General features: G+C 38.6%; 1 protein-coding gene across 2 annotated transcripts; it reads left to right on the forward strand.

Moving 5' to 3' along the window:
• The first annotated feature begins 886 nt into the window (after positions 1-886).
• On the forward strand, positions 887-25,710 carry ppp2r5cb (protein phosphatase 2, regulatory subunit B', gamma b). Of its 2 annotated transcripts, XM_063002284.1 has the most exons (16): positions 887-948; positions 1,550-1,609; positions 4,665-4,824; positions 14,633-14,832; positions 16,752-16,862; positions 16,977-17,069; positions 17,150-17,280; positions 17,362-17,421; positions 18,237-18,345; positions 18,768-18,821; positions 18,962-19,132; positions 20,046-20,173; positions 20,506-20,607; positions 20,706-20,778; positions 22,014-22,130; positions 23,383-25,710. In XM_063002284.1, the coding sequence occupies exons 1-16, from the start codon at positions 922-924 to the stop codon at positions 23,518-23,520; spliced, it is 1,734 nt and encodes a 577-aa protein (XP_062858354.1). In that variant the 5' UTR covers positions 887-921; the 3' UTR covers positions 23,521-25,710. The 2 variants fall into 2 exon arrangements, with proteins under 2 accessions (XP_062858354.1, XP_062858355.1); XM_063002285.1 differs by lacking the exons at positions 887-948; positions 1,550-1,609; positions 4,665-4,824 and adding an exon at positions 11,559-11,611.

Below are 25,710 nucleotides of genomic sequence, written 5' to 3' on the forward strand. Positions count from 1 at the left end.
CAGTGTAGGTGATAATGTGGAGATCTGTTCTTCAGACAGCAGTGCAGTGTAGGTGATAATGTGGAGACCTGTTTCTCAGACAGCAGTGCAGTGTAGGTGATAATGTGGAGACCTGTTTCTCAGACAGCAGTGCAGTGTAGGTGATAATGTGGAGATCTGTTCCTCTGACAGTAGTGCAGTGTAGGTGATAATGTGGAGATCTGTTTCTCAGACAGCAGTGCAGTGTAGGTGATAATGTGGAGATCTGTTCTTCAGACAGCAGTGCAGTGTAGGTGATAATGTGGAGATCTGTTTCTCAGACAGTAGTGCAGTGTAGGTGATAATGTGGAGATCTGTTCCTCTGACAGTAGTGCAGTGTAGGTGATAATGTGGAGATCTGTTCTTCAGACAGCAGTGCAGTGTAGGTGATAATGTGGAGATCTGTTCTTCAGACAGCAGTGCAGTGTAGGTGATAATGTGGAGATCTGTTCCTCTGACAGTAGTGCAGTGTAGGTGATAATGTGGAGATTGGTTCCTCTGACAGTAGTGCAGTGTAGGTGATAATGTGGAGATCTGTTCTTCAGACAGCAGTGCAGTGTAGGTGATAATGTGGAGATCTGTTCTTCAGACAGCAGTGCAGTGTAGGTGATAATGTGGAGATCTGTTCCTCTGACAGTAGTGCAGTGTAGGTGATAATGTGGAGATCTGTTCTTCAGACAGTAGTGCAGTGTAGGTGATAATGTGGAGATCTGTTCTTCAGACAGCAGTGCAGTGTAGGTGATAATGTGGAGATCTGTTCCTCTGACAGTAGTGCATGTAACCAGTGCTGCACTGTGCTCTGTGTAAGCAGCCTATCAGACATGAGGAGAGAGACGGGGCGCTAGGCGGGTACTGACTGGGTTCTTAGTCTGTCTGAGGTGAGAGGTCGGACATAGAAGTGCAATGCCGAACAAAACTAAAAAGGACAAGGTGGGTTTTCTTTTCAAATTTTGGTTTGGAAGGTAGCTGACATCTTACATAAAGCCGAGAAACACAAGCTCATATCCTACTAACTGTGTTATGTGTCACCTAATCGATAGGAGTATGCTAAAGCTAACGTTGAAAGAGGCTAGCTAGCTGACGTTAGTGAAGTAACGGTAGTCTGAGCTTATTTGCACTTGGAAGCCGCTGCATTTGTTTATTATATGTTCATTAGTACATCACGACATGCAAATAAATAGTTAACGCGCGATAATGCTCATTAGCGTATTAGTTAGCTTTATAAGCTAACTGAAGTATAGTTTAGATACAGGATAGATGCCGGGCAACTTAGCCGGCAATGTTCAATTATCTAAGTACAGAATGTTATTAATATTTCTACGTGGTTTTCGTGCATTATGCTTGAATATATAGTTATGAATGTGAATTATCTTTAATAATAATTGGAATGCTTGTAACGTTAGTGTGGGTAATACGTTTTGTACGCTAGCCTCCTAAATACTGTAGCTAGCTAACGATGTGTCAATTTTAGCTGCATATATTTTGTTTGTTGGAATATCAAAACTTAATTTTGCTTTTTGTACAATAACAGGAATCACCGAAGTCTGGAAAAGTCAGTAAAACTGGAGGACAAGAGAATTCAGATCATGAGGTAACTTAATATTCAGCCGGTTAATATCATGGGTGCTTGCCAAATCTTTAGGTGGTGGATCATTTTCAGAACTGCAGTGACACTGACATGGTGGTGTGTGGTGTGTCAGTGTGTGTTGTGCTGGTGTGAGTGGATAAGACACAGCAGTGACAGACCTCACTGTCACTGCTGGACTGAGAATAGTCTACCAACCAAAAATATATCCAGCCAACAGCACCCAGTGGGCAGCGTCCTGTGACCACTGATGAAGATCTCAAAGATGACCAACTCAAACAGCAGCAATAGATGAGCGATCGTCTCTGACTTTACTCACTCTACAAGGTGGACCAACTAGGTAGGAGTGTCTAATAGAGTGGACAGTGAGTGGACACGGTATTTTAAAACAACATCAGCGCTGCTGTGTCTGATCCACTCATACCAGCACAACACACACTAACACACCACCACCATGTCATTGTCACTGCAGTGCTGAGAATGATCCACCACCTAAATAATACCTGCTCTGTGGTGGTTCTGTGGGGGTCCTGACCATTGAAGAACAGCATGAAAGAGGGCTAACAAAGCATGCAGAGAAACAGATGGACTACAGTCAGTAATTGTAGAACTACAAAGGGCTTTTATATGGTAAGCGGAGATGATAAAATGGACAGCGAGTGTAGAAACAAGGAGGTGGTTTTAATGTTATGACAGATCGGTGTATAAATCCACTTCAATTTTTACATGTATTGTCTTTTGACTTTGTTAAACATGAACATATGTTTACAAGCAAAGGTTAAGTACTTGGCTGTAAAGAAATAGCTTTTTGTAGAGTTGTGGTATAGCTCTAACCAACTCCTTCTGGCAAACTATCTTTGTATCCCCAGAGTTACAATGGTCTCTCTGATAGAAAAGCAATATATTACCTTATATTTTAATAAATTACCTTATATTTTAAAGTCAGGAAATTGTCAAGGCAATACAAGCACCCTACCTTCTATTTTAAGAAACCTGGCTTGCTCTTTTTTTGGCTTTAAGTATGAAGTTGTTTCTTGTATGCATTTACGTTCATGGCATTAGAAGAGTATCGATTGTGAGTGTTTTAAATACAAGCAATTAAGGGGTTAAGTTCCTTGCTCATCTGATCACAAGTCCAGTACCTCTAAACATCCAAATGTAGTTTCTCATCTAAGTCATTTCTTTTAATGTGGCCACATTAAAATAGAATAATCACAAAAGAGAACTACTTTTCTTTAAAGCAGAAGTGTTCTGATTTGCCTGAATGCTTATGTGCAAATTTTAAACAAGCACCTGTGCTTCTTTTTTAGCAGGGGGATGTTAAGTTAAAGATGGAGAAATTATGATCCAATTTGTTATTGCTGTTTTTGTTGTCCTTATTATTAGTCTAAAAGTCTTGGTGCTGCATCTGTCTGGGGACAATTTGTAATTCTGTGTACTTTCCACCTGGAGATGGAAACCACTTTTACTGACAGGGATGTTTAAGGTGTTTGCTATGGGTCTGTGGCTTTTTTCGTTTAAGAGTTGTTAAATAATTCAGTATCAGAAAGGTGACATTTTTTATGCTGTGATTGTGGATGATGCTGACAGTTGTGACCTTGTACATGTACATGAATGTTATAAATGCAGGCTTCCAAGCACAGATGTACAGGGGTTGGACAATGAAACTGAAACACCTGGTTTTAGACCACAATCATTTATTAGTATGGTGTAGGGCCTCCTTTTGCGGCCAATACAGCGTCAATTCGTCTTGGAAATGACATATACAAGTCCTGCACAGTGGTCAGAGGGATTTTAAGCCATTCTTCTTGCAGGATAGTGGCCAGGTCACTACGTGATGCTGGTGGAGGAAAACGTTTCCTGACTCGCTTCTCCAAAACACCCCAAAGTGGCTCAATAATATTTAGATCTGGTGACTGTGCAGGCCATGGGAGATGTTCAACTTCACTTTCATGTTCATCAAACCAATCTTTCACCAGTCTTGCTGTGTGTATTGGTGCATTGTCATCCTGATACACGGCACCGCCTTCAGGATACAATGTTTGAACCATTGGATGCACATGGTCCTCCAGAATGGTTCGGTAGTCCTTGGCAGTGACGCGCCCATCTAGCACAAGTATTGGGCCAAGGGAATGCCATGATATGGCAGCCCAAACCATCACTGATCCACCCCCATGCTTCACTCTGGGCATGCAACAGTCTGGGTGGTACGCTTCTTTGGGGCTTCTCCACACCGTAACTCTCCCGGATGTGGGGAAAACAGTAAAGGTGGACTCATCAGAGAACAATACATGTTTGACATTGTCCACAGCCCAAGATTTGCGCTCCTTGCACCATTGAAACCGACGTTTGGCATTGGCACGAGTGACCAAAGGTTTGGCTATAGCAGCCCGGCCGTGTATATTGACCCTGTGGAGCTCCCGACGGACAGTTCTGGTGGAAACAGGAGAGTTGAGGTGCACATTTAATTCTGCCGTGATTTGGGCAGCCGTGGTTTTATGTTTTTTGGATACAATCCGGGTTAGCACCCGAACATCCCTTTCAGACAGCTTCCTCTTGCGTCCACAGTTAATCCTGTTGGATGTGGTTTGTCCTTTTTGGTGGTATGCTGACATTACCCTGGATACCGTGGCTCTTGATACATCACAAAGACTTGCTGTCTTGGTCACAGATGCGCCAGCAAGACGTGCACCAACAATTTGTCCTCTTTTGAACTCTGGTATGTCACCCATAATGTTGTGTGCATTGCAATATTTTGAGCAAAACTGTGCTCTTACCCTGCTAATTGAACCTTCACACTCTGCTCTTACTGGTGCAATGTGCGATTAATGAAGATTGGCCACCAGACTGGTCCAATTTAGCCATGAAACCTCCCACACTAAAATGACAGGTGTTTCAGTTTCATTGTCCAACCCCTGTAAGTACCTCTGGACACACTGCAAATAGTTGGTTGGACTGGTTCATGTGATGCTAAAAGGTGGATTAGGGAATAAAGGACCAAATAAGTGCGGATATAAGTTAATTTGCCTAATGGTTAATGGTCTTTGTCGTTTTCCCTTAGGGATCAAACAGAAAAGGAAGCAACAGCGTGCCACCCACCACACAGCTGTTAAAGGGGAAACAGTCTGGATCTCAAGCCCCCGTTAAAAAGGAGAAAAGAAGTTCTTCTCGCTTTAGCCTTAGCAATAACAGGGAACTCCAAAAACTGCCCGCCTTCAAAGGTAAAGCTTAAAAATATTTTTCTATTCATGTTAATTGATGCAAACTAGGCTGCTCTTGCTGAACAATGTTGTATTTGACTATTTAGTTAAGTGCTAAGTGTTTTTAATCATAAACATTCTCTAAACTGTAATACTTGCATCTAAATCAAAATAATGTAATCAATATGTTCAGTCAAACATTATGTATGCTTAGCGTAATAAATCAGCTTAAATATTACTTCTACCTTCTTAGTAAATATTGAGGTGTCAGCTAATGCCATAAATGCCATAAATGTCCCACTGCTAGCTATGTTCTTGGACAGAAACCCAACTGAGTGATAGTGTCTCAGCTGACTATCATCTGATATTATTTTATTGGGTTTTAATATTTTATTACACCTTCTCATGATGCATTATACAAGATCACACACCAGCTCAGTTGGTACACATGTTAATACTTCAACCACTATTTAGAAAGTCACATCTGATTTACGACATGCCCTAAATATGTGGAAATGTGTTTTCAGGCAGTGCAACCGAGAATTCATGCTTTTGTTTTATTTACTTCCCGTCTGCTGTTATGTGAAGTTGCATTGTATGTTTAGTAAAATTGGGAAGAACACATGATAATTCATGGTTACACACACCACAATACCAGACACACACACACATGATTGGTCATTTAGCAGATGCCTTTGTCCAAAGCGACTTACAGTACTGTGACAGTATACAGTCTGAGCAATTAAGGGTTAAGGGCCTTGCTTAAGGGCCCAACAGCAGCAACCTGGCAATGGTGGGGCTTGAACCAGCGACCTTCTGATTACTAGTCCAGTACCTCAACCACTAGGCTACAACCTCCCCTAGTGCTAGTAACAACCGACTAGCATTAGATATCTAGATAAGATTTTTATTGACTGAAAGAGCATCCACTTGGCACCATGTACTGGAATGCAATACTTTTTTAGTGAAGGTGAACTGGTGAAGGTTTTGTGCACTATACTACACTATACTTACACTATATAGACACAAGCACTGTGACCTGCCTCCTGATTTTTGAGTTCACGTGTTTCAGACACAACAGTTGCTAACAAATGTAATAAATCAATTTTATAAAGAAAATTACATGCTTCCAGTTTTTCAGCAACAGTTTAGGGAAAGCTCTTCCCTGTTCCATCATTACTATGACCCTGTGCACAAAGTAAGGTTTAAAAGATTTGAAGAAATGCTCCACAGAGCCCTGACCTTAGCCCCACTGAACAGCTGTGGAATGAACTGGAACATCAGTTAAGGCTTTTTTGACCAACATCAGTACCCAGTCATACAAGTGCTTTTTTGACTGAATGGGCACAAATTCCCATAGACAAACTTTAAAGTCTTGTGAAAAGCCTACTCAGTGAAGTGGCAGCTGTTATAGCTGAAAAGATCACAGAGGTCACTATTTTAGTACCATTTGTTTTTGAAATGGGATGTCCAGCAAGCTCATGGTTATGTATTCAAATACTTTTGGCCATATGGTGTAAATGTATATACATAGGATGCATTTCAAACCGCTGCTAGATCCTTTTGATAGACCCTACCCACTTATTAAATATGCTGAGTGATTAAATGAACAAGTTGTGTGCATATTAGTATAGGAACAAATCAGAGCAGACATGTGGATATTTGCATGATACAGACTTTTGGTAAAAGCTTGTGCTAAATCTTAAATATGTTCAGAGAGTGTGTAATACCCATAATAAAAATAACTGTTGTGTAAATATAAAAAAGTAGAACTGAAACAGAAGTTGCGACATAGACATGTTTACCACTGTTACATCACCATTTTCAATAATTACACTTGCATAATGCAAGACTTAACATTTAACACCCTCTTGTTGTTTCTGGTTGCTGTTGTCGGATTCTCCTGTTCATGATTTGCCATACATTTTAATTAGGATACAGAGCTGCACTGCATGCAGGTCAGTCAAGTACACAGACTGTGTCAATGAGGCCAGGCTGTTGTTTATTGATGCAGTGACGGACTGTGTTAAGTGACATTAGTTTTCGAAGGTACTTCAGAGCCAGTGTGGCTAGTTTTATTACGGTAGCATGGTGGTTTCTTATACAATGCTGTATGAGGGCTCAGTGGTCATGCACATATAACAGTGGTATCCTGTCTTGCCCTATATGAACCGGCATTTTTCCAGATTCCCTAAATCTTTTTACAAAGTTTTGTACAGTAGGTGGTTAAATCATTTGTAATCTTGCATTGAGAAGTGGAAAGAACTGAAGGACATTTCTCTTACAAAGTTTGGCACAAAGTGCTGAGCTGCGTGCAACGTAGGTTTGCTTACAAAAACTGAACCTTTCTACAAGATTTTGGAGTGTGCCTGTGATAATTTTTGGCTATTTAGCTAGAAGAGCATTTGTGAGATCAGACAATGATGTCGGACGAGAGGCCCTGAATTGCAATCTCTGTTCTAGTTCATTCCAAAGGTGTTCGATGGGGTTGAGCTCAGGGTGTCTTGTGGGCCAGTCTAGTTCACACAAAGTTGGAAGTATACAGTAGTCCAAAATATCTTGAATAATTTCCCTTCACTGGAACTAAGGAGTCTAGGCCAACCCCTGAAAAAAAACAACAACCCCACAGCATTATCCCTCTTCCACCAGACTTTACAGTTAGCTCAATGCAGTCAGGCAGGTAATGTTCTCCTGGCATTTACGAAACCCAGACTCATCCGTCAGACTGCCAGATAAAGAAGTGTGATTCATCACTTGACATAATGCGTTTTCACTTCTTCAAAGTGAAGTGGCAGCATGCTATACACCACTCCATCTGACACTTGGCATTGTGTGCTTGGTGATGTAAGGCTTGCATGCAGCTGATCAGCCAATGTAAACCCTTGCAATGAAGCCCCCTGCATACAGTTTTTCTGCTGATGTTAATGCCAGAGGAGGCTTGGAACTGCAGTTATTGAGTCAGCAGTGTTGGTGACTTTTATGCACTATGCACCTTAGCACTCAGCAACCCTGCTCTGTAACCAAACGTGGTCTGTCACTTTGTGCCCGAGTTGTTGTGGTTCTTAAATCTTTTTACTTTTACTAATACCACTTAAAGTCGAATCAAGGAATGTCTAGAAGGAAAGAAATTTCATGAACTGACTTTGCAGCAGTGGCATCCTATTACAGTGCCACACTCAAATTTAGTGAGCTTTTATTCTTTAACAAGGTTTTCTGAGGGCAGACTGCAGGGCTAGGTGCTTGATTTTATACATCTGTGGCAAAAGGACTGAATTAAACATCTGAATTTAATGATTAAGGTGTGTTTACTTTATTGGTTTGCAGTGACTCAACATGCACAAAACACTGACTGTTTATTGTGTAACTTTTTTTAAAGAAAGGTTATTTTATTTGTGTAGATCCTTTCTTGGACCCAGCTTCATTATAATTATATAATTATTAACAACATTCTTTTTCCTCCAGAGATTAATAAACTGTTAATTTTATTAGTTAGTTTTTTTATATTTTGATTATGCATTTTTCTCCCTTTTTAGCGTGTCCAATTGCGCAGTTGCATCTTGCTTTCTCTCCACCAATGCTGAGCCCCGCTCTGATTGAGGAGAACAAAGCTAACCCATGCCCCCTCCGACACGTGGGCAGCAGCCGTATGCATCTTGTCACCTACACTTTGACGAGTGCAATGCGGATCAGCACTGTGTACGGAGAGACACACCCTGACGGCACTCTTTTCCCATCTCTGTGCAGGCGCCATCAATCAGCCAGCAGAAGCTGTCATTGCATTAGTTATGAGAGAGTCCCTATCCCACTTTTTAATATCCCACCCCTATCTGAACAACAGGCCAATCGTTGTTCATGTGGTTGCTCAGCCCAACCGGCAGGCAGAGCTGAGACTCGATACGATGTATTCGAGATCCCAGCTCTGGTTCCAGCTTGTGTTTTTACCGCTGCACCACCTGGTAACCGGCCTGTTACTTTGTTTTAAAAAGGAATACAAAAATGTCTTCAATTGTCAAAAAAAAAAAATATATGCCAAAGTGTTGTAGCGTTGTATCTTGAAGTTGGCTGTTGTGTTTGAAGTGCTACAACCTCTTTGAAAGTAAATGTATTTTCTTTAATAGCTGGCTCTGGCCTGTTCAATACATAAATGTTAACGTGTAATGCTGCATGTTTTTTTTTTTTTTTTTTTTTTTTTTTTGTGTGCAGATTTTGTAGCATTACCTATTCTGACTTGTGTTATTGTGCCTCTAAATATTTATTTAAATGTATTAAACAAATTATATTAATAGTTGAATAATGCTGAATGCTACTTTTACAGCTGCTAACCACAGTGAACACTTCGCAAGTTCTCGGTTTTAACAACTAAACCTTGATACACACTTTTTAGAAAAAAAAAAGCAGCATAGAAAAGTCACGTCAACACACACACAGGTGCACACAATTTTTTTTATCTTAAATCTGAATTTAACCTGTGATGTTGGACTGAATGGAATCATCCAGTTAAAATTGTTACAAAGCAAAACTTTAATAAAAATAAAACTTTGTTGTATCTATCATTATGCCTAGTGTTAACTACATGACTGAATAACTACATGGTCTGAGTGGTTTTGATCATTATATGAAGTTCCTCATGGCTGTTTATTTCTTAATGACCTCTTTATTTATTTCTGTAAATGCAGTTTCTCTGAACTTTACAACATGAAAACTTGTGTTACCACGAAGTGTTTTTTAAGCCTAGTGATTGCTAGTGGGTGTGCACCACCAACTCATCTGAGTGTTGTTGCTACGAGTGAGCTTTAGATAATGTGGTTTCCTGTCAGCCGTGTACTGCTGCACTGTGGGTTGCTTGTTTTATGCACTCTGGGTAAATGTGTCAAGGTTGCACCCTAGTAAAAACTGAAGTCATCCACTTCCTTTTACAGTCAGCAGTATAATTGTTGAAGCTACTTCTGGCTGAAGAGCCATACACGTGAGAAACTGTGTGCTGTTGGTCACCATAGTATATTAAGCTAGTTTTCACATTCAAACGGTTGCAATATTTGAAGAATAAGGACTGCTGGACCAAGCATTACCACCTGATTTTTTTTATTATTAGCAAAGAAGTGTGAATTCTATTTTGAATAGTTCCACACAGCATACTGTATGCTAGACTGAATGTTAGAATTGTAAAGATGACATTAGGGCTTACTCATTTAAAATACTATAAATATAAGTAATAAACACAGCTCTAATAGCGTGGCTTTTCTCTTTCTTTTTTTTTTCATTTCTCCTCTATTCAAGAGCGTCTCGGCCAGAAACAACAGCATCACGTCTTACCAGTATCATATTTTTCATTTGTTTATTGCTGGACACCTGTCAAACAAGTCATTGTGAATAAAGGCCTTGTTGGTGTTGAAACAAGTGATAAATAACACATTATAAACACCTTTACATTCATTACATTCATGGCATATAGCAGACACTTTTATACAAACTGATTGACACTTGTGGCTGTAAACAATACATACAATTGAGGCTTAAGAGCTTTGCTCAGGTGCCCATCAGTGGCATATTGGGAATAGTGGGGATTGAACCAGCAACATTTTGGATTACTTGTCCCATACCTTTGCAAATGTTTAAACACTTAGTGTAATTCCAGGAATATCCTGGCCAGGTCGCCAATCTATTGCAGGACTTTGGTCATCCCTCCTCCAGACATAGGCAATCATGTCTGTGTAGACACATGTCTGTGTAGACGCTCGCGCAGCCAATAGCATTGCTGAGATTCAAACCTGGGACATGTTGGTGGGGGGCTGCCCCACCCAAACACTGATTTTTCTCCATTGCATTTTTTGTTTTATCGCCATTTTATCCTGGTCAGGTTTTGCAGGGGGTCAGGTTCTGTTAGGTGAATCCCTGCTCTAAAGTGCAAGCCATGGCTGTAGACTCTAATTATGATACAGGAAGCCTCCCTGTTGTTGTGGGGGGTTTCAGGAGTTTTATGTTATGTTTATGGAATACAGCAGCCTGTTCATGCAGCTACGTCTCCGCGTCTTTATTCATAACTTGTGACCGGTTTCCCTAAAATCACTGGGCGCAATGCAGTAACACACCCCAGACAGAACATCAATCTATCACAGGGCCTCGGTCATCCCCACATTAACCTGAGATTGACCCGGATTAATGTAATAGACTGCTTTCCCACCGTGATCCTGACCAGCATAAATCAGCGATAAAACAGACAGTTAATGAATTACGTTAACATGCTCTACAGAGACCAAACGTCTGCACATTTTTATAGATCATTATGTAATGGTGTTTAGAGAAAAGCTCTGCTGGTTTTGTGATTCATCTTGGTTTGGTAATGTCTTAGATTTATTAGAATTGTATGGTGCTTTTAGCTGAAATGTGGTAGTGTTTTGGTAATGTGAACAGTTAGTAGTAGAGAGCCAGCTGTACTATCCTTTGAGATCAGCTTCAGTCAATGCAAATGTCCCACCCTGTTTTAAACCCAGCATCCAATCAAAAGACTTCTTGCATTGCTTTTGGGAGGCCCTGTCATGTGATTCTGGTCAGCCAATGAAGAGTGCTCTCTGTCTGTGACATCACTAACTAGCTGCTTTCCTCAGCTCACAGTGGAGCTTCATTTTCTGCTGAGAGTGTTGCTGCTGAAATGGAGGCTAGCTCATCTCGGCCTAACTGATCCGCCTTCTCGCTTCTACCCTCCCTCGCTCCCTCCTGTTGACATGCTTTAAGTAAAAGAGCAGGATGGTTTTTGATGCACCGAGCTTAAACGGGCCTTTTCAGCCTTTGGCTCTCTCGCACTTTAAAGGTAAGATGTTCTGTTTCATTGTCCATGGAGGGGAGCGAGGATAAGAATGTGCCTCTAAAATGCATGTAGTTTGTGCCTCGTAGTTGGAAGGTTTCGGTTATAAAGATAGACAGATGTGTTTAATAAGGATTCAGGGGAAATGCTGGCTGTTTCCTTTGCTTTAAGCACTGTTTGTGTTTGTTGATATGCAGCAGCGTCTGGCCTCAATGCTCTGTTCAGTAGTAGGAAGTCTCAGTTGTACTGTAGTTTGAGCAAGTGTGAGCAGGAAGGTAGTGGGATGATGAGGGGGTTGGAGCAATTTGACTGTTTTCTGCCTCTCCCATCCCCCACCGAGACTGCTGATGTCAAAGGAAGTGAAGTCACAGTGTGGGGAAATGTACTAGTAGTTTCTAGTTTATTTAGACGTCAGCCAGGTGTCTCATTTTTAACATGCTTAAGACAAGAGCTGACTCCAGTGACCACACGTTTGTGGTCATACTCACCTTACGATTTGTCATGGTGCCATTCTGCCACTTGTGAGGTTGTTCTTGCTCTTGCCTGCAACTTAATATGGCATTAACAGTATCTTGTATTCATAGCTCATGAATATCTTATGAAACTGTTACCTTGTTTAAACGCAGATGGTATACTTTGCTTTTTCTTTCACAAACATTGGAGGCAAAACTATGGCATATTGGTCTTTCATATGAGGTAGTCAAGTTGTTTTGAAGGTAGGTATGTAACACACACCCTGCCATGGTGGTTTGTAACAAGACCCCTCCTCCATTCCAGCAATTCTGTACATACATTAGCAGGGAAACATGCAAAAACAAGCCCGACCGCTGTACAGAAATGAGCTGAGCCATCAGGCATGTTGTTCAAATACTGTACTAATCCTTAAAGTAGACCTTATGAACACTGAGTTACATTACTAACGTTGTTGGATGTAATATAACACTGCACTGTCCAAGCTACACTGGACTCAAACAATGTTTATATTTATTAATTAGGATATTCAATTGTATGACATTACAATTTCACTGGCTGAAATTTAATGCAGTATTAATGTCTTTAGCTTTTCACTTATACATTAATTATTCTTATAGTTATAGTATAGTTCTTATAGGTTTTTTTTTTACTTGTCTTTTTTAGGTTCAAATAGTTGTGTGTTGGGGACTAGCAAAGTAAGAATTATACTGTACAGTGTTACTGTCATTTACAGTGAATATGACTGTAAAACTTACTTATGAAAAATGTTTCCTTTCCAAAATAAAAAATCCAAAACTATAGGGTTTGGAATACGACTTCACAAATGCAGAGCAAAGTTTGCAGAATGAGTTTTGTTGTTTAAATCTGACCTTTTGAGTAAGTTGGCACAGTGATTTTAAAGGTTGTTTTTTGTGATTGTTCTTTAAATGCTTTGAGAGAAGCAAGAGCTTTATACCATTTAAACAAAAACATAGAGGTTGCAAAATGCTGGAGATTGCTGCAAGCGTAACAGGCCAGTACTTCTACAGTGATTGGACTGTGGGCATTTTTAAATTAGTAGGCTGTAGTTTTTTTTTTTTTTTTTTTTTTTTTTTGAGCATGCTAAAATTATTTTTAAATTGAGAGACTGAATATTTAAGGTTTGGTTTAACTGTTTGTTAGGCGGTTACCAGTCATGCTGTGACATTTCCAAGCCTTATCAGTGATGGGTATTTTTGCATTATTTTAAATAAAGGTTTAAACACAAGCCTTTTAAACTTTGTGTGTAAAGCCTTATCTACAAAACATGTCACAAACTAAAAACAGACATATTGCTTTACAACAAAAAGGTAGTGAACTTTACTGACACTGTTTTTTTTTTTTGTTTTTTTTTTTTTTTGTTAAATATTACAGAGTTTAGTGTTTTTAAAAAATACCTACCTGCTATAGCTATGGGATAAAATGAAACACATGCATACAATCAAAATTAAATCATTATACAAGTAAACAATTGATTTAATTACATTTAAAAACTTTTTTTTTCATTAAATGAGTGCAGATAATGGTATTTGAATTACCAGGTCCATCTCTGAATAATTTCTTTAAGTGCTGACAAGATTCTGACACCTCTGAAGTGGAAACTTCACCCATTTCTCTTGTGTAAAAGCCTCCATCTTATTAAGGTTTGATAGCTTTCATGCTACTACTGATTTATTTAAAAGATTAGAATTTATTGAGGGCATAACATTCCTTCTTAAAATGTCTTGGTATTTCTGTGATTTAACGATGCCAGTAAGATGGCCAAGGTTGCCTATACTTTCAGCAGGAAACAAAACAATCACTGACCCAGTTTCATGCTTGTCTCTGGTTTAGTGTTCTTACGGCTGTAAGCTTCACCTTTCTTTCAGTTTGAGGAGCTTATAAAAAGCTTATTTCTTAACTATATCGAATTGGACTGGCGCTTGGTCTAAATTACAGTCACAAAACTTTTAAAAGTTGTTGAGCAGCTCAGGTCTGCTGTTACCTACAGATACCAGTGCAGAAACTAAGTCGTGATTAGATATTTAAATGATAGTTAATGAAAATGTTGGTTAATAATGTCAAGTTTTTGTTTTCACAATCAGCTTTCTAGAAAACATGCAACAAATATAATTTAGCAAGTCTGCCCCTGAACCCAAATATCACACGGACATGCTGGATTTTGATCGAGTACTTGCTAAATGCAGGCTTCCTCGGATGAATTCCTGATCTGGTTTTTGTACATCTGTCTTGTGTTCATTCATGTGTAAATGTTTTTATGTGAAACTTAAAAAAGTCACATCAAACTTAAAACCTGCCATTTTATTTAGTTGTTTTTTTATTTATTTGGTGCAAAGAACATATACAAATAATATTAAACATGCTCCATGTTTTGCATGTACCACCTGTTGCTTTATTTTATCTAATAAATTTAATTTAGCAAATAAACTTGATGGAATTTCATTAGGCATCTTTGCATTAAGACTGTGGTCAGAGTTTAAAGGCTCTTTATTTGACTAATAACAATATTTGTATCTTTCTGCTGTGTTGGTATAGATGTCCCTTTGGCGGAGCGGGAAAATCTGTTTGTGCAAAAGCTGCGACAGTGCTGTGTGCTGTTTGACTTTGTATCCGATCCGCTGAGTGACCTAAAATGGAAGGAGGTAAAGCGAGCGGCGCTCAACGAGATGGTGGAGTACATCACGCGCGACAGGAATGAGATAACTGAGCCCATCTACCCAGAGGTGGTGCACATGGTAAGTCCATTATTGTAATTTGCAGCACAGTGCAAAAACTGAACTAAATGGATGGTTTGGGTTTTCTTTGGTCACTAGCCAAGTTAACGGCACACTCAAAAAAAAAAAAAAAAATCCAGTGTTGTTTTTACATTTGTGATGTAGTAATGAGTTTGGGTGCTTGGATGGCACAGCATGGTACCACCAGGTACCTAAACAGACATGATTGGCTATGTCTGAGTAATTGGAAGGAGGGTGGGACTGTCAGTGTCAGTCTCAAGCCAGGTCAAAAATTAGAGGGGTTGAGTCATGAAGGGCATTTGGTATAGATCTGTGACAGATAACTTTGCAACTTTTCTTCACAAGTGCACAGTTATGCTGGAACAGGAAAGGGTCTTCCCTAAACTGTTGCTGCAAATTTGAAGCATATAATTTCTGTTAACATCTGTTGTGGCTGAAACACATGAATTCAAAAATTAGAAGGACTTTTGTCCATATAATGTATTTTATAACACATCCTTATTTGGAGTGATTCAGCCACCCTTGTCCATTCAGCAAGAGTGGTTTTGTTGACCCGGGCTTGACTGTCTGTTGCCAGCATTAGTCATTTCAGTGCTGAATAAAATCCCTTTGAAACACTGGAATACATGTTAAGTAGGAAACCACTTTTATTTAAAGTGCAAATTGACTCGTTCGTTTGATTCTGCCTGTATATGATCTATGCAGAGGAATAAAAAAATCCCTAATATCAGCATAATAATGTACTTAAAACCTAGAGTTGCTCCACTGCAGAACCTTTAGAGCATGAGCACTTTGAAGTTCTCTACTTTTAACATCAAAGGACAGAGATGAGTCTGCACCCCGAAGAAGTGTAACCTTGTGGGTTTTTTTCTTTCTTCTTCTTTTTTTATTTTGTGGGTATTCTATGTTGCCTTTGTCTGATGTAGATAGTAATTAAGGCTACACTTAACTGAACACAAGGCATTTAATAAGTGCAATGTCTTGGTTTTTTTTTTATCCACAGTGTGTTATCAGATTGCATAATTAATTGATCATGCTGTTGGCTCCTATTTATACTGAAACTTTGTGTAAAAACACTAGATAGGCTATGCATTTACAAAGTTGCATTCAGAGAAGGCTTAGTAGGGATACTGGACACACAAGTCACAATAGTTAGTGTTAAATTCACATTTTCAATCCTGTTTTTAAACTTATTTTCTCAATGTTTTAGGATCTGCCTCTAGTCAGTTTTGAGAGTTTTTTGTGTCCAAATTGTTGTCCAAGCTTTTGCTGCATATGTCCCAGTGTCTAATGCACAGGGTAAAAATAGTAAATTATTAGTGGTTATATGAAAGTAAACCATGCAACGAAATGGATTGTTCACACTAGTTTGTTTTAGAATTATAGCATAATGATAAACAAGGTAAAGGATTTGTTTAACAGGAAGGCTACAGCACAACACTTTGCACCTTGAGGTAGATGAGGTACAACAATAGACCACATCAGTGGCAGCCACCATTCATGCTTGTCAGCCAAAAAGCTAAATCTACATTGAAGGCTACATTTGGGGAAGGGGTGGGGGGAAGCTCAACAAAAATGGACAGTCAGAGATCTGAATTACATGACCTTGTTTATTGAATCTTGATTTTTGGTGCAACAACATGAATCCATTGACTTAATCTGCTCTGTGTTTTGAAGTTCAGACCATTTTTTTTCTATTTTTCTTTTCCCAGAAAACAAGCCCCAACCACAACTGAGCACTATTTGATAGCTGCAAAATGTGATCAAATATTGTGTATTACCCATTTCTAAGCCATACTAAAAAGAAAAAAAAAGATATTTGATAAGAGTTCAATTTTCTTAATGTTGTCATGCAAAATGTAAAAAAAAACAGTATTCCATAACAATAACAATGATTAACCCTTACAATGTTTCTTCAGTTTGCAGTGAACATGTTTAGGACGTTACCGCCCTCATCCAACCCAACAGGGGCGGAATTTGACCCAGAGGAAGATGAGCCCACTTTAGAAGCTGCCTGGCCACACCTGCAGGTAAACGCATACATACACACATGTACATGCAGATGCATATTAACATGTTATACCTCTCCAAACTTCATGACTCACTCATTGCTGTTTTCTCTTCTTCTTTTGTTTCTGCCCTAGCTCGTCTATGAATTTTTTCTCCGTTTTTTAGAGTCTCCAGACTTCCAACCAAACATTGCCAAAAAGTACATTGACCAGAAATTTGTCATGCAGGTATGAATTTATAGTGAAGGTTTTCTGATATAAGTTGTAATATGATGATGATGAAATCTAATGACTTGGTTTGCTTTTAGCTCTTGGAACTGTTTGACAGTGAAGACCCCCGAGAAAGAGACTTCCTGAAGACCACTTTACATCGGATTTATGGCAAATTCCTAGGTCTCAGGGCCTACGTTAGAAAGCAGATTAATAATATATTCTATAGGTTGGTTTTATTTATGCATTAAATAACACATTTTATTAATTATCTGGGTGTATGTTAATATTGCTGCTGATCTGATTTTAGATTCATCTATGAAACAGAACATCATAATGGAATAGCAGAGTTACTGGAAATATTAGGAAGGTATGTCTCCTCTTTTAATCCAGTCTTGTTTCGTCAGGATTAGAAAAATCTAGGTATTTTCTGTAGGCCTTAAAATTGGGTATATTAGGGGCAGTAGTGGCTCTGTACTGCACTATTATGTGTAACTTTGCCATGTGCTTATATTTTGATTGGATTCTAAAAGCATGTTAGTTACTGGTTAAAAGGAAATTTTCATTTTCAACATTTAGCAGATGCTTTTATCCAAAGTGACTTACAGTACTGTGACAGTGTATTGTCCAAGCAATTGAGGGTTAAGGGCCTTGCTTAGGGCCCAACAGTGGCAGCCTGGCAGTGGTGGGGTTTGAACCAGCAACCTTTTACTTGCTAGTCCTGTACCTTAACCACTTGGCTTAAGTTAAGTTAAGTAGTTTTTTTTCCATGTGCACAGCAAAATCCTACAAGTACTTTCTTTTTAAAATAAAGTGATTCTAGAAAAAATTTATGAAAAACATTTAAATAAGAAAAGCCTTATAGGTAGCACTAATATTTGCAGTGTAATTATGCAGTGTGATATTTACAGATATGTAAAACAGCAGCACATTTTAAAGTGTCAGTGTTAAAGTAACACACTTAAAGTGACTGAGTTGTCAACAACAATAATATTAATAATAATGAAAATAAAATTACTTTTATAGCGTTTGAATATCGTACTGGTCAAAAAGACAAAGATCTAATTTCTAATAGGCCATATACATCCCATATTAAGGCCCACATTCTGTACCAGACAAGGTTGCTTTGTTTATTTTCACATGGGCCATATTCTAATACCTCATTTAACACATCTTTCTTTTCAGCATAATCAATGGCTTTGCCTTACCACTGAAAGAGGAGCACAAGATTTTCCTTTTAAAAGTTTTGTTGCCTTTGCATAAAGTCAAGTCTCTCAGTGTTTACCACCCACAGGTATGAACTATGTGTCATTTGTACCTATAGTTAGCTGTATGCAGGAGTTTTTCACTGAAATCTGAAGTAATATCTGAGAAATTGTCGATGTTATGGTCAGTACTATATTTGAAATTTGATGTGGCTTTTGTAGTAGGAACAGAATGTGAAAGAGTTATTGATGCACCAAAAACACATTGGCACCTTATATGATTAGAAACCATGATAAGGGCATCTGGTCTCCAACAGTCTGTTTTAATGCGATGTGTGTAAATATCTCAGATCATTAGATCTAAAATAATATTTGTGTTACTGTTGGTTAATTATGTTGTTAAATAATAATAAACTGTCAATTAATTTGAAACCTACTTTATACACTGTCAGTACTAATAACACTGTTCATACTAATATTAATAAAGTTTTATTTTTTTATTTTTGCATAGCTGGCATACTGTGTGGTACAGTTTTTGGAAAAGGACAGCACCCTCACTGAGCCGGTAGGTTCAAGAATAAGAAACATGTAATAAAAACTGTAGCATAGGCACTGTCATTTAACTTAGTACACAAGACCAAAAGACAAAACCTACATTCCTGGTTTTGTATCGATTTCTAAATAAGAATCTGTAACTTTTAACAGGTGGTAATGGCTCTGCTGAAATACTGGCCAAAGACCCACAGCCCAAAGGAAGTGATGTTCCTCAACGAGCTGGAGGAGATCCTTGATGTCATTGAGCCCTCTGAGTTTGTCAAAGTCATGGAACCACTCTTCCGACAATTAGCAAAATGTGTCTCCAGTCCACACTTTCAGGTGAGTCATTACTGTTTATGAAATATTTAAATTAAAGAAAATGTTAGTAAATGCAAAACTAAAAATGTTTTGTGTGTCTTGTGGAGGTAAAGTTTAACTGAACATTCCAGAGGATATTATGAAGGGCCCATTTTGGTAATGGCCTTTCAGTAGGCTGTCCACTGATATTAAGAATGCTATATTGTAGATTTCATATCACAATATTTCACAACATTAATAACATAATAATGTTATTGTATTTATTACTTATATTACATGTTTAAATGCAAACATTTGGGTCTATAAAGTAAATATAAAAAGAAAAGTCTTTTAAGCATTCATGATGTTCAGCTGAATTAAGTGTGTTATGAAATTTCTTTATCATTTCTGTTTTGAGAGACATTTTCAGTAATTTATAACAATAAAAGAAAAAGTTGTAGCTTAATATAAAAAGCTTAATGTAATGATTAATATAGTTTAGTATCCATAGTTGTGTATATATTGAATATGATTAATAATTACATTTTCTTATTTGTTTTAATTTATTAAGACCCTCACTTACTTAAACTAAACCTCAACTGACTGTAATCAGTAATTTGGGGCAGAGTAATTTGGAGATCAGATAAATGAGCAGACAAATGTGTCTGCCTTTTTATTGTAAAAAAAAAAAAAAAAAAAAAAAGAACCTGGGTTTCACACTTGCCCAACGCAGACATAGCCATTGGGAGGCACACTTTTTTTTACCAAGGCATAATAACCATGCCAGATCAAGTATGCAGATCAGAACTATCTGCTGTGACTACCTCTAAGTATAGGAGCAGTCGAAATGGCACCAAGTCCTAGTGTATATATAGTGAATGATACTTTAGTGAAAGACTGTGTTTAGTTGGGTGCACATTTGCTTGTCAGTCTGTGACTTGTTATGTATTTACAGGTGGCTGAACGGGCGCTATACTACTGGAACAACGAGTACATCATGAGTCTGATCAGTGACAATGCAGCTAGAATCCTGCCCATCATGTTCCCCTCGTTGTACCGTAACTCCAAAACCCACTGGAACAAGTGAGTCACTTTAGGCTTACAATAGGCTTTTCTGTTTTCTGAAACTTAAGGTGGGGATGTTGTGGTTGTAGACGTTTAAGAAGTTTTAATGTTGTAAACATTATTACGGAATAGGCATTGCCATGCATGTGTTTAGACGTGGTCTTAATGTTTTGGCTAATTATTACCAGTTTTCTTATAAGCTACTTGTTTGAAAAGTTAGAACTCCCACATCACTTTTGGAAGTTAAACTACTTTATTACTACCTGTATAAGACATTTCATCACTGACTAAAGAATATCATGCACTAGGTGTGTATAGTGATTTTTCCTTTCTCACATTCCTTTATTTAGGACAATCCATGGTTTGATCTACAATGCATTAAAGCTCTTCATGGAAATGAATCAGAAACTTTTTGACGACTGCACACAGCAATTCAGAGCAGAAAAGAACAAGTATAATAATCATCAACTCATCAAATTGCCTTTCCATCTTGTTTTAACAGTGACACAATGAGGGCTACGTTAACATGTTTCTGTCTTTTGTCTCTCAGAGAGAAGCTAAAATGGAAAGAACGTGAGGAAGCCTGGATAAAGATAGAGAATCTTGCCAAGTCAAATCCACAGGTCGGTGCCTTTTCATTCTGTTACTCATCTGTGTTACTCATTCCACCTGAAATAGCAGTGCTTGTCTAAAAGCATGATAAGGTGCTGCAGGAGCACAGTTTCCTGTAACTGCTGGTTGAAAAGCTTTATTTTCAGCACTGACTTAAATGTTAGCTGGGTGAATACAGTTCAGTGAATACAGTTCAGTGCATTTAATAGTTGCATTACTGATGCGGATCAATAAATGTGGCACACACACAAGAAGTAGTGGTGGTAGAATGAGACTGATGGTAGGGATGTGTATCACAGTTACTATCAAAAATATTCAACCCTCCCAAAGAAAACAATGATTTATAATACAAACCTTTCTGCAGAGCCAGATTTAGCTTTAAATTAAGATTTTATCAGTTGAATAATACAACAAATGAACAAAGTTTTTATTTATTTTTTTTTTTTTTTAGATAAGTAGAATATTTTGTTATTACTGCCATGTCACACTTATTCAACCTCTACATAATATTGCTGATCTTAAAACCACACATAGTCTGTATGTCCTAAGTGGGGTTACAACTTGATTAACCCATTGGCAACTTGAAAACACCCATTAATTTTCGTCACCGGTGATGTGTTATATAAACAGCAACCAGAGATATTTTCATGCTGTGTTGCAACCATGGTGATAACTCAAGAGCTGTCACAAAAACCGAGAGAGGTGATCATTTCATTGCACCAAAACTGCAATGGGTATTGCACCACTGAGGGCATTTGCCAAAAGTTCCACACTTATGGCGCAGCAGCAAACCTGCCTGGCTGTGGAGAAAAAGCCCAAAGTTTTACCCAGACGCTTCAGCAATGACCTGATAAAGGCTGCAGGAACTGTGTCAGTGGCGATTATAAGATTACTTAATAACCAAGGACTCCAGTTGGGAGTACATGACCAGGCTCCAGTACGCATGCTACTCTTAAAAAGGAAGCACAGAAATGGTTGCCTGTAATATGGCAAAAGAAATCTGGATCGCTCAGAGACAAAACTCTATGAAGACACTGCTTGGCCATATGGATCAGTGGTTTGTCTGGTGCAAGAAAGGTGAACCTTAAGACCAGAAGAATACTACTCCCACAGACAATACTATCCCCACTGAGCTGCAACATTTTCTGTTGCAGGAACTGGCTATCTTGACCATGCGACTGGCATTATAAATTCAAACAAATACTAAGGCATTTAATTTAATTTATTTTATTTTTATGCTTTGTAGTTTCTACTGTATCTCGACTCCACTGGTTTGAGCAGCCCAATGGAGATTGAAACAGATGGTGTAGTGATGGATGATGTTACAATGCTCAAAAAGACAGTAGAAGAAGGAGCTGCTCAGGTAAATACCTGAACAATATGTTTTAAAGGAGGTTTAAAAAAATTGATTCATAATATTTATGTAGTGTATATAGCCAGGTCATTTGGAAATAGCAAACACACCCCTATGGGTTAGAAAATGGGCAATTATGGCTTATTTTAGGGTTACATATGTGCTTTATGTCAGTGGTCTGAAACAACACACTAGCACTTAGCAATGGTCTTAACCAGACCTGGGCATTGTACGGCCCGCGGGCCACATCCGGCCCGCGAGACATCCCCAAGCATGAGGTTCGTGGCAATTAAAAATTAGATGTAAATAAAGGTACATCAAACATGCAATATAACAGGATTGATTTTGACGAGAGCTCTGTGTCTTTAAATATCCGTACGTTTCGAGTTGCGTATGCGCGAGTGTAATGTATCAGCTTCACTGTAATGCGAACAGAACTGAGTGTGATTGACGGTGGAGTTTTTAACAAGACACGAACTTCTGAATTGTTTATTTACTAAAGTCAGATGTAACGCTGGTTAAGGATCAGAATTTAGGCTCTAAATCGCTGTTGCGGTACTAAACAGAAACATAAGAACATGAACGATGCGGAGCGTCACACCTGAAGCTTCTCTAACTAAACTGCAAAAGCAACAAAGACTGTTTTATAAAGTTTAACACGTCCAGAACTGAAGCAGTCAGGACCAGCTTTGTGATTTTAAACAGAATATCCAACAATAACAAAGGACTGAAAAACAAATGAGGTAATTAGACTCAAAACAAAATAGTGTAAAGTTTAAAAACCTGCACATTTGTTCACATTTGTTTTTGCGTTTGTTTAAATAGTGAAATAATGTTGATGTTTTTACTCTGCATACTTCTAATTTTCTAAATGTAACATCAAAACATTAACAGCTTATTAGAACTGTACAATTCACTGCTTTTCATAAATTCATCTGCTAAATGCTGAAAATGTAATGTAAATGTAAATAAAAAGATAAAATCAATATTGAGCAGAATTAAGTTCACCTTATTGATCCGGCCCTCCACAACAGTCCGAGTTTCTTATGTGGCCCCTTGGAAAATTTAATTGCCCACCCCTGGTCTTAACTATTTACCTGGAGAATGCTTGTGTCTTCATAATTAAATGCTATGCCACCTATGTGTTACGTAATGCATTTATGATCATTTAAATTTGACGACTAATTCCAGTCTACATTTATTTTTTATCTAATGGGCCTATAGAGGATTTTTTTGACCATCTTTTTTCTGTTGACTGCAGATTCCTAAAGACCAGCAGCGGAAAGAGCGACCACTGATGCGCCGCAAATCGGAGCTTCCTCACGACATGTCTACGGTAAAAGCTATAGAAACACACCGGTGTGCCGAGGACATGATAATCAGCCATGATGGCCACTAAAGGAGCAGAGCAGCTCAAGATTCAGAGGCCGAGCACAGCACGCCCAGTGCACAGTGCCAGGGACAGCAGCAGCAGCAGCAGCAGCACAGGATGACCTGGTGTGACCTGGAAACCTGGACACACACCCAGCTCTGCTCCCATAAAGAGTCACAGTGACCCTCCTTTGGCCGGTGCCCCTATGCTGGAGATCTGTTTTTACTTTAGGTCCTCTCAGGTGTACTTTGCTTTTTGTGTGCTCTTTCCACGAGTCTGTCTTCTCTCTCATGTGCCTGCATTGACTTCCCCTTCCTCATCAGTTGTCATTAATCATAATTAAAAAGTAGGCGCCAGGGCAAGAACAGGCGGTTTTTGACATGGGAGCACTTGCAGTGTGAGTGCTGACCATTGTGTTTAAATTGAGCCAGAGCCTCTGGACCAGAGATCAGAGGGCACAGATTTTGGGTAGAAATGTGTACATTTCAGTTCACTAGGGCGTGGCTGCTAGTGCTCTAGCTTTGTGCCTCAGATTGGTGGTTAATGTCACTGTATGTGTGATTTAGTGTTATCTGGTCCAGCAATGGGGACTGTCAGCCAAGTGTCACTGTCTGGCAACATGGACAGAAAAATTGTATATATTTTTCAGTTAAAATGAGCTTGCCTGTCTTCAAGGCTTCTGTCCTGGTTGACTCTAAAGGAAACTATTCCGTTGTAGAAAGTAGGTTGGTGCCAATTAATTTTGTAATATATTTTAGATGCTCTACAGTACGCCTGGCTATATGTTCACCCTGACTGAGAGTGGTTGTTCGAACAATGGCGAATAGTTTTTTGTTTTCTATTCCAACTTCATCATAATGGAGTAACCTTTTTTAATTACCTAGGATGTCATACATTCTAAACAGCAATATATTTCGGCTATGCTCTGGCTGGAGTTGATCATCTGGGGCAGTCATTAACTAGTTTTGGCTACTTTTTACAAGAACATTCCTGCCATCTGTCAGAAAATGCGTTGCTTTACATAGCTAATTAGGTGTAGACATATCTTGTAGGACCATGCTGGAAATACTGCCACTCAAATGTAATAGAATTTGAAATGGCAACAGCAAGGGTGGTTTACTGATTTGGCACTTATTTAGTGGGATTTTCTGAGTGTTATTGAGTTGTGGCACAATAGTACAGCAGGTGGTGGTGTGGGTACACAGCTCCAGGATTCTGAGAGCTTTAGTTTGATCCTTGCCTTCAGTTACTGAATGTTGGCATGTACTCCACCTAGTATTCAGGTTTTCCATAACCTCTGGAAAAAAGGTGATGGTAGGTTAATTGGGTACTATAAATGACCTCATGGTGTGTGTAAGTGCGGTGAGTGTAGATGCCATTTGCATTGCTGCCCTGCCTACCTTGTTACCACCTACTGTAACCAGTGGTTTTACCAGGATTTTTACCAGGTTATTTAAAGCAAACAAGTAAACATAGCTGAAATAGTTATGTTGGCGTCAGAATTTTCTGCCCATATGTTTTTTTTTTTTTTTTTTTAATAGGTCCAATTCTAGCCCCATCATTAAAAAATGCCTTTTTTGTATCGAGTGCCTTTTGGTGGTAAAAGCAAAAAAAAAAAGCAAGATGAATGTAGCTTAGTCATCTTACAACTGTTTTTTGTTTGTTTTCCAAATGATACGTACTTGCCTCTAAAGCTAACATCGAGAGGTTCAATAACTTGAAAAAAAACAGAAGAAAAAATGTGTGTGTAAAATCTCAGCTGTTTGTCTCTAAGCTAATCAGGTCACATGAACCTAATGTGGTCTGTCTGTTCCTGATCAGACAACAAACCTACTTTCTGTTTCTTTTACCTCATTTTCTTCAATCTGAGCCATCGTTTGAACTTCCACTCTCAGTTAAATGAGTGGTGATGACAAGCTCATGACATTCTCTCTGTGTAAAGTGCTCCAAATGCTTACTTTTGTTTTGCCTGCATTTGCTTGTTAACATGAATGTGCAAATTGTAAATAGGACAACCATTAACATTTTTTTAACTTTGTCTCAAAGAATAACAGCACCAGTTATTTTTTTCCTTCCTTCTGAATGAAACTTTTGACCATATGAATACTAGTGCTTATATTCAAATAAGTAGTGTTTTGAGAGCACTACTCCAGTCAGTCTCATCTCTTCCCCTGCAAACTGCAGCCTGTTTTTCTGCATTAAATGACTTTAAAGAAA

This window comes from Trichomycterus rosablanca, chromosome 9 (assembly GCF_030014385.1).
Source record: "Trichomycterus rosablanca isolate fTriRos1 chromosome 9, fTriRos1.hap1, whole genome shotgun sequence".
Taxonomy (NCBI): domain Eukaryota; kingdom Metazoa; phylum Chordata; class Actinopteri; order Siluriformes; family Trichomycteridae; genus Trichomycterus; species Trichomycterus rosablanca.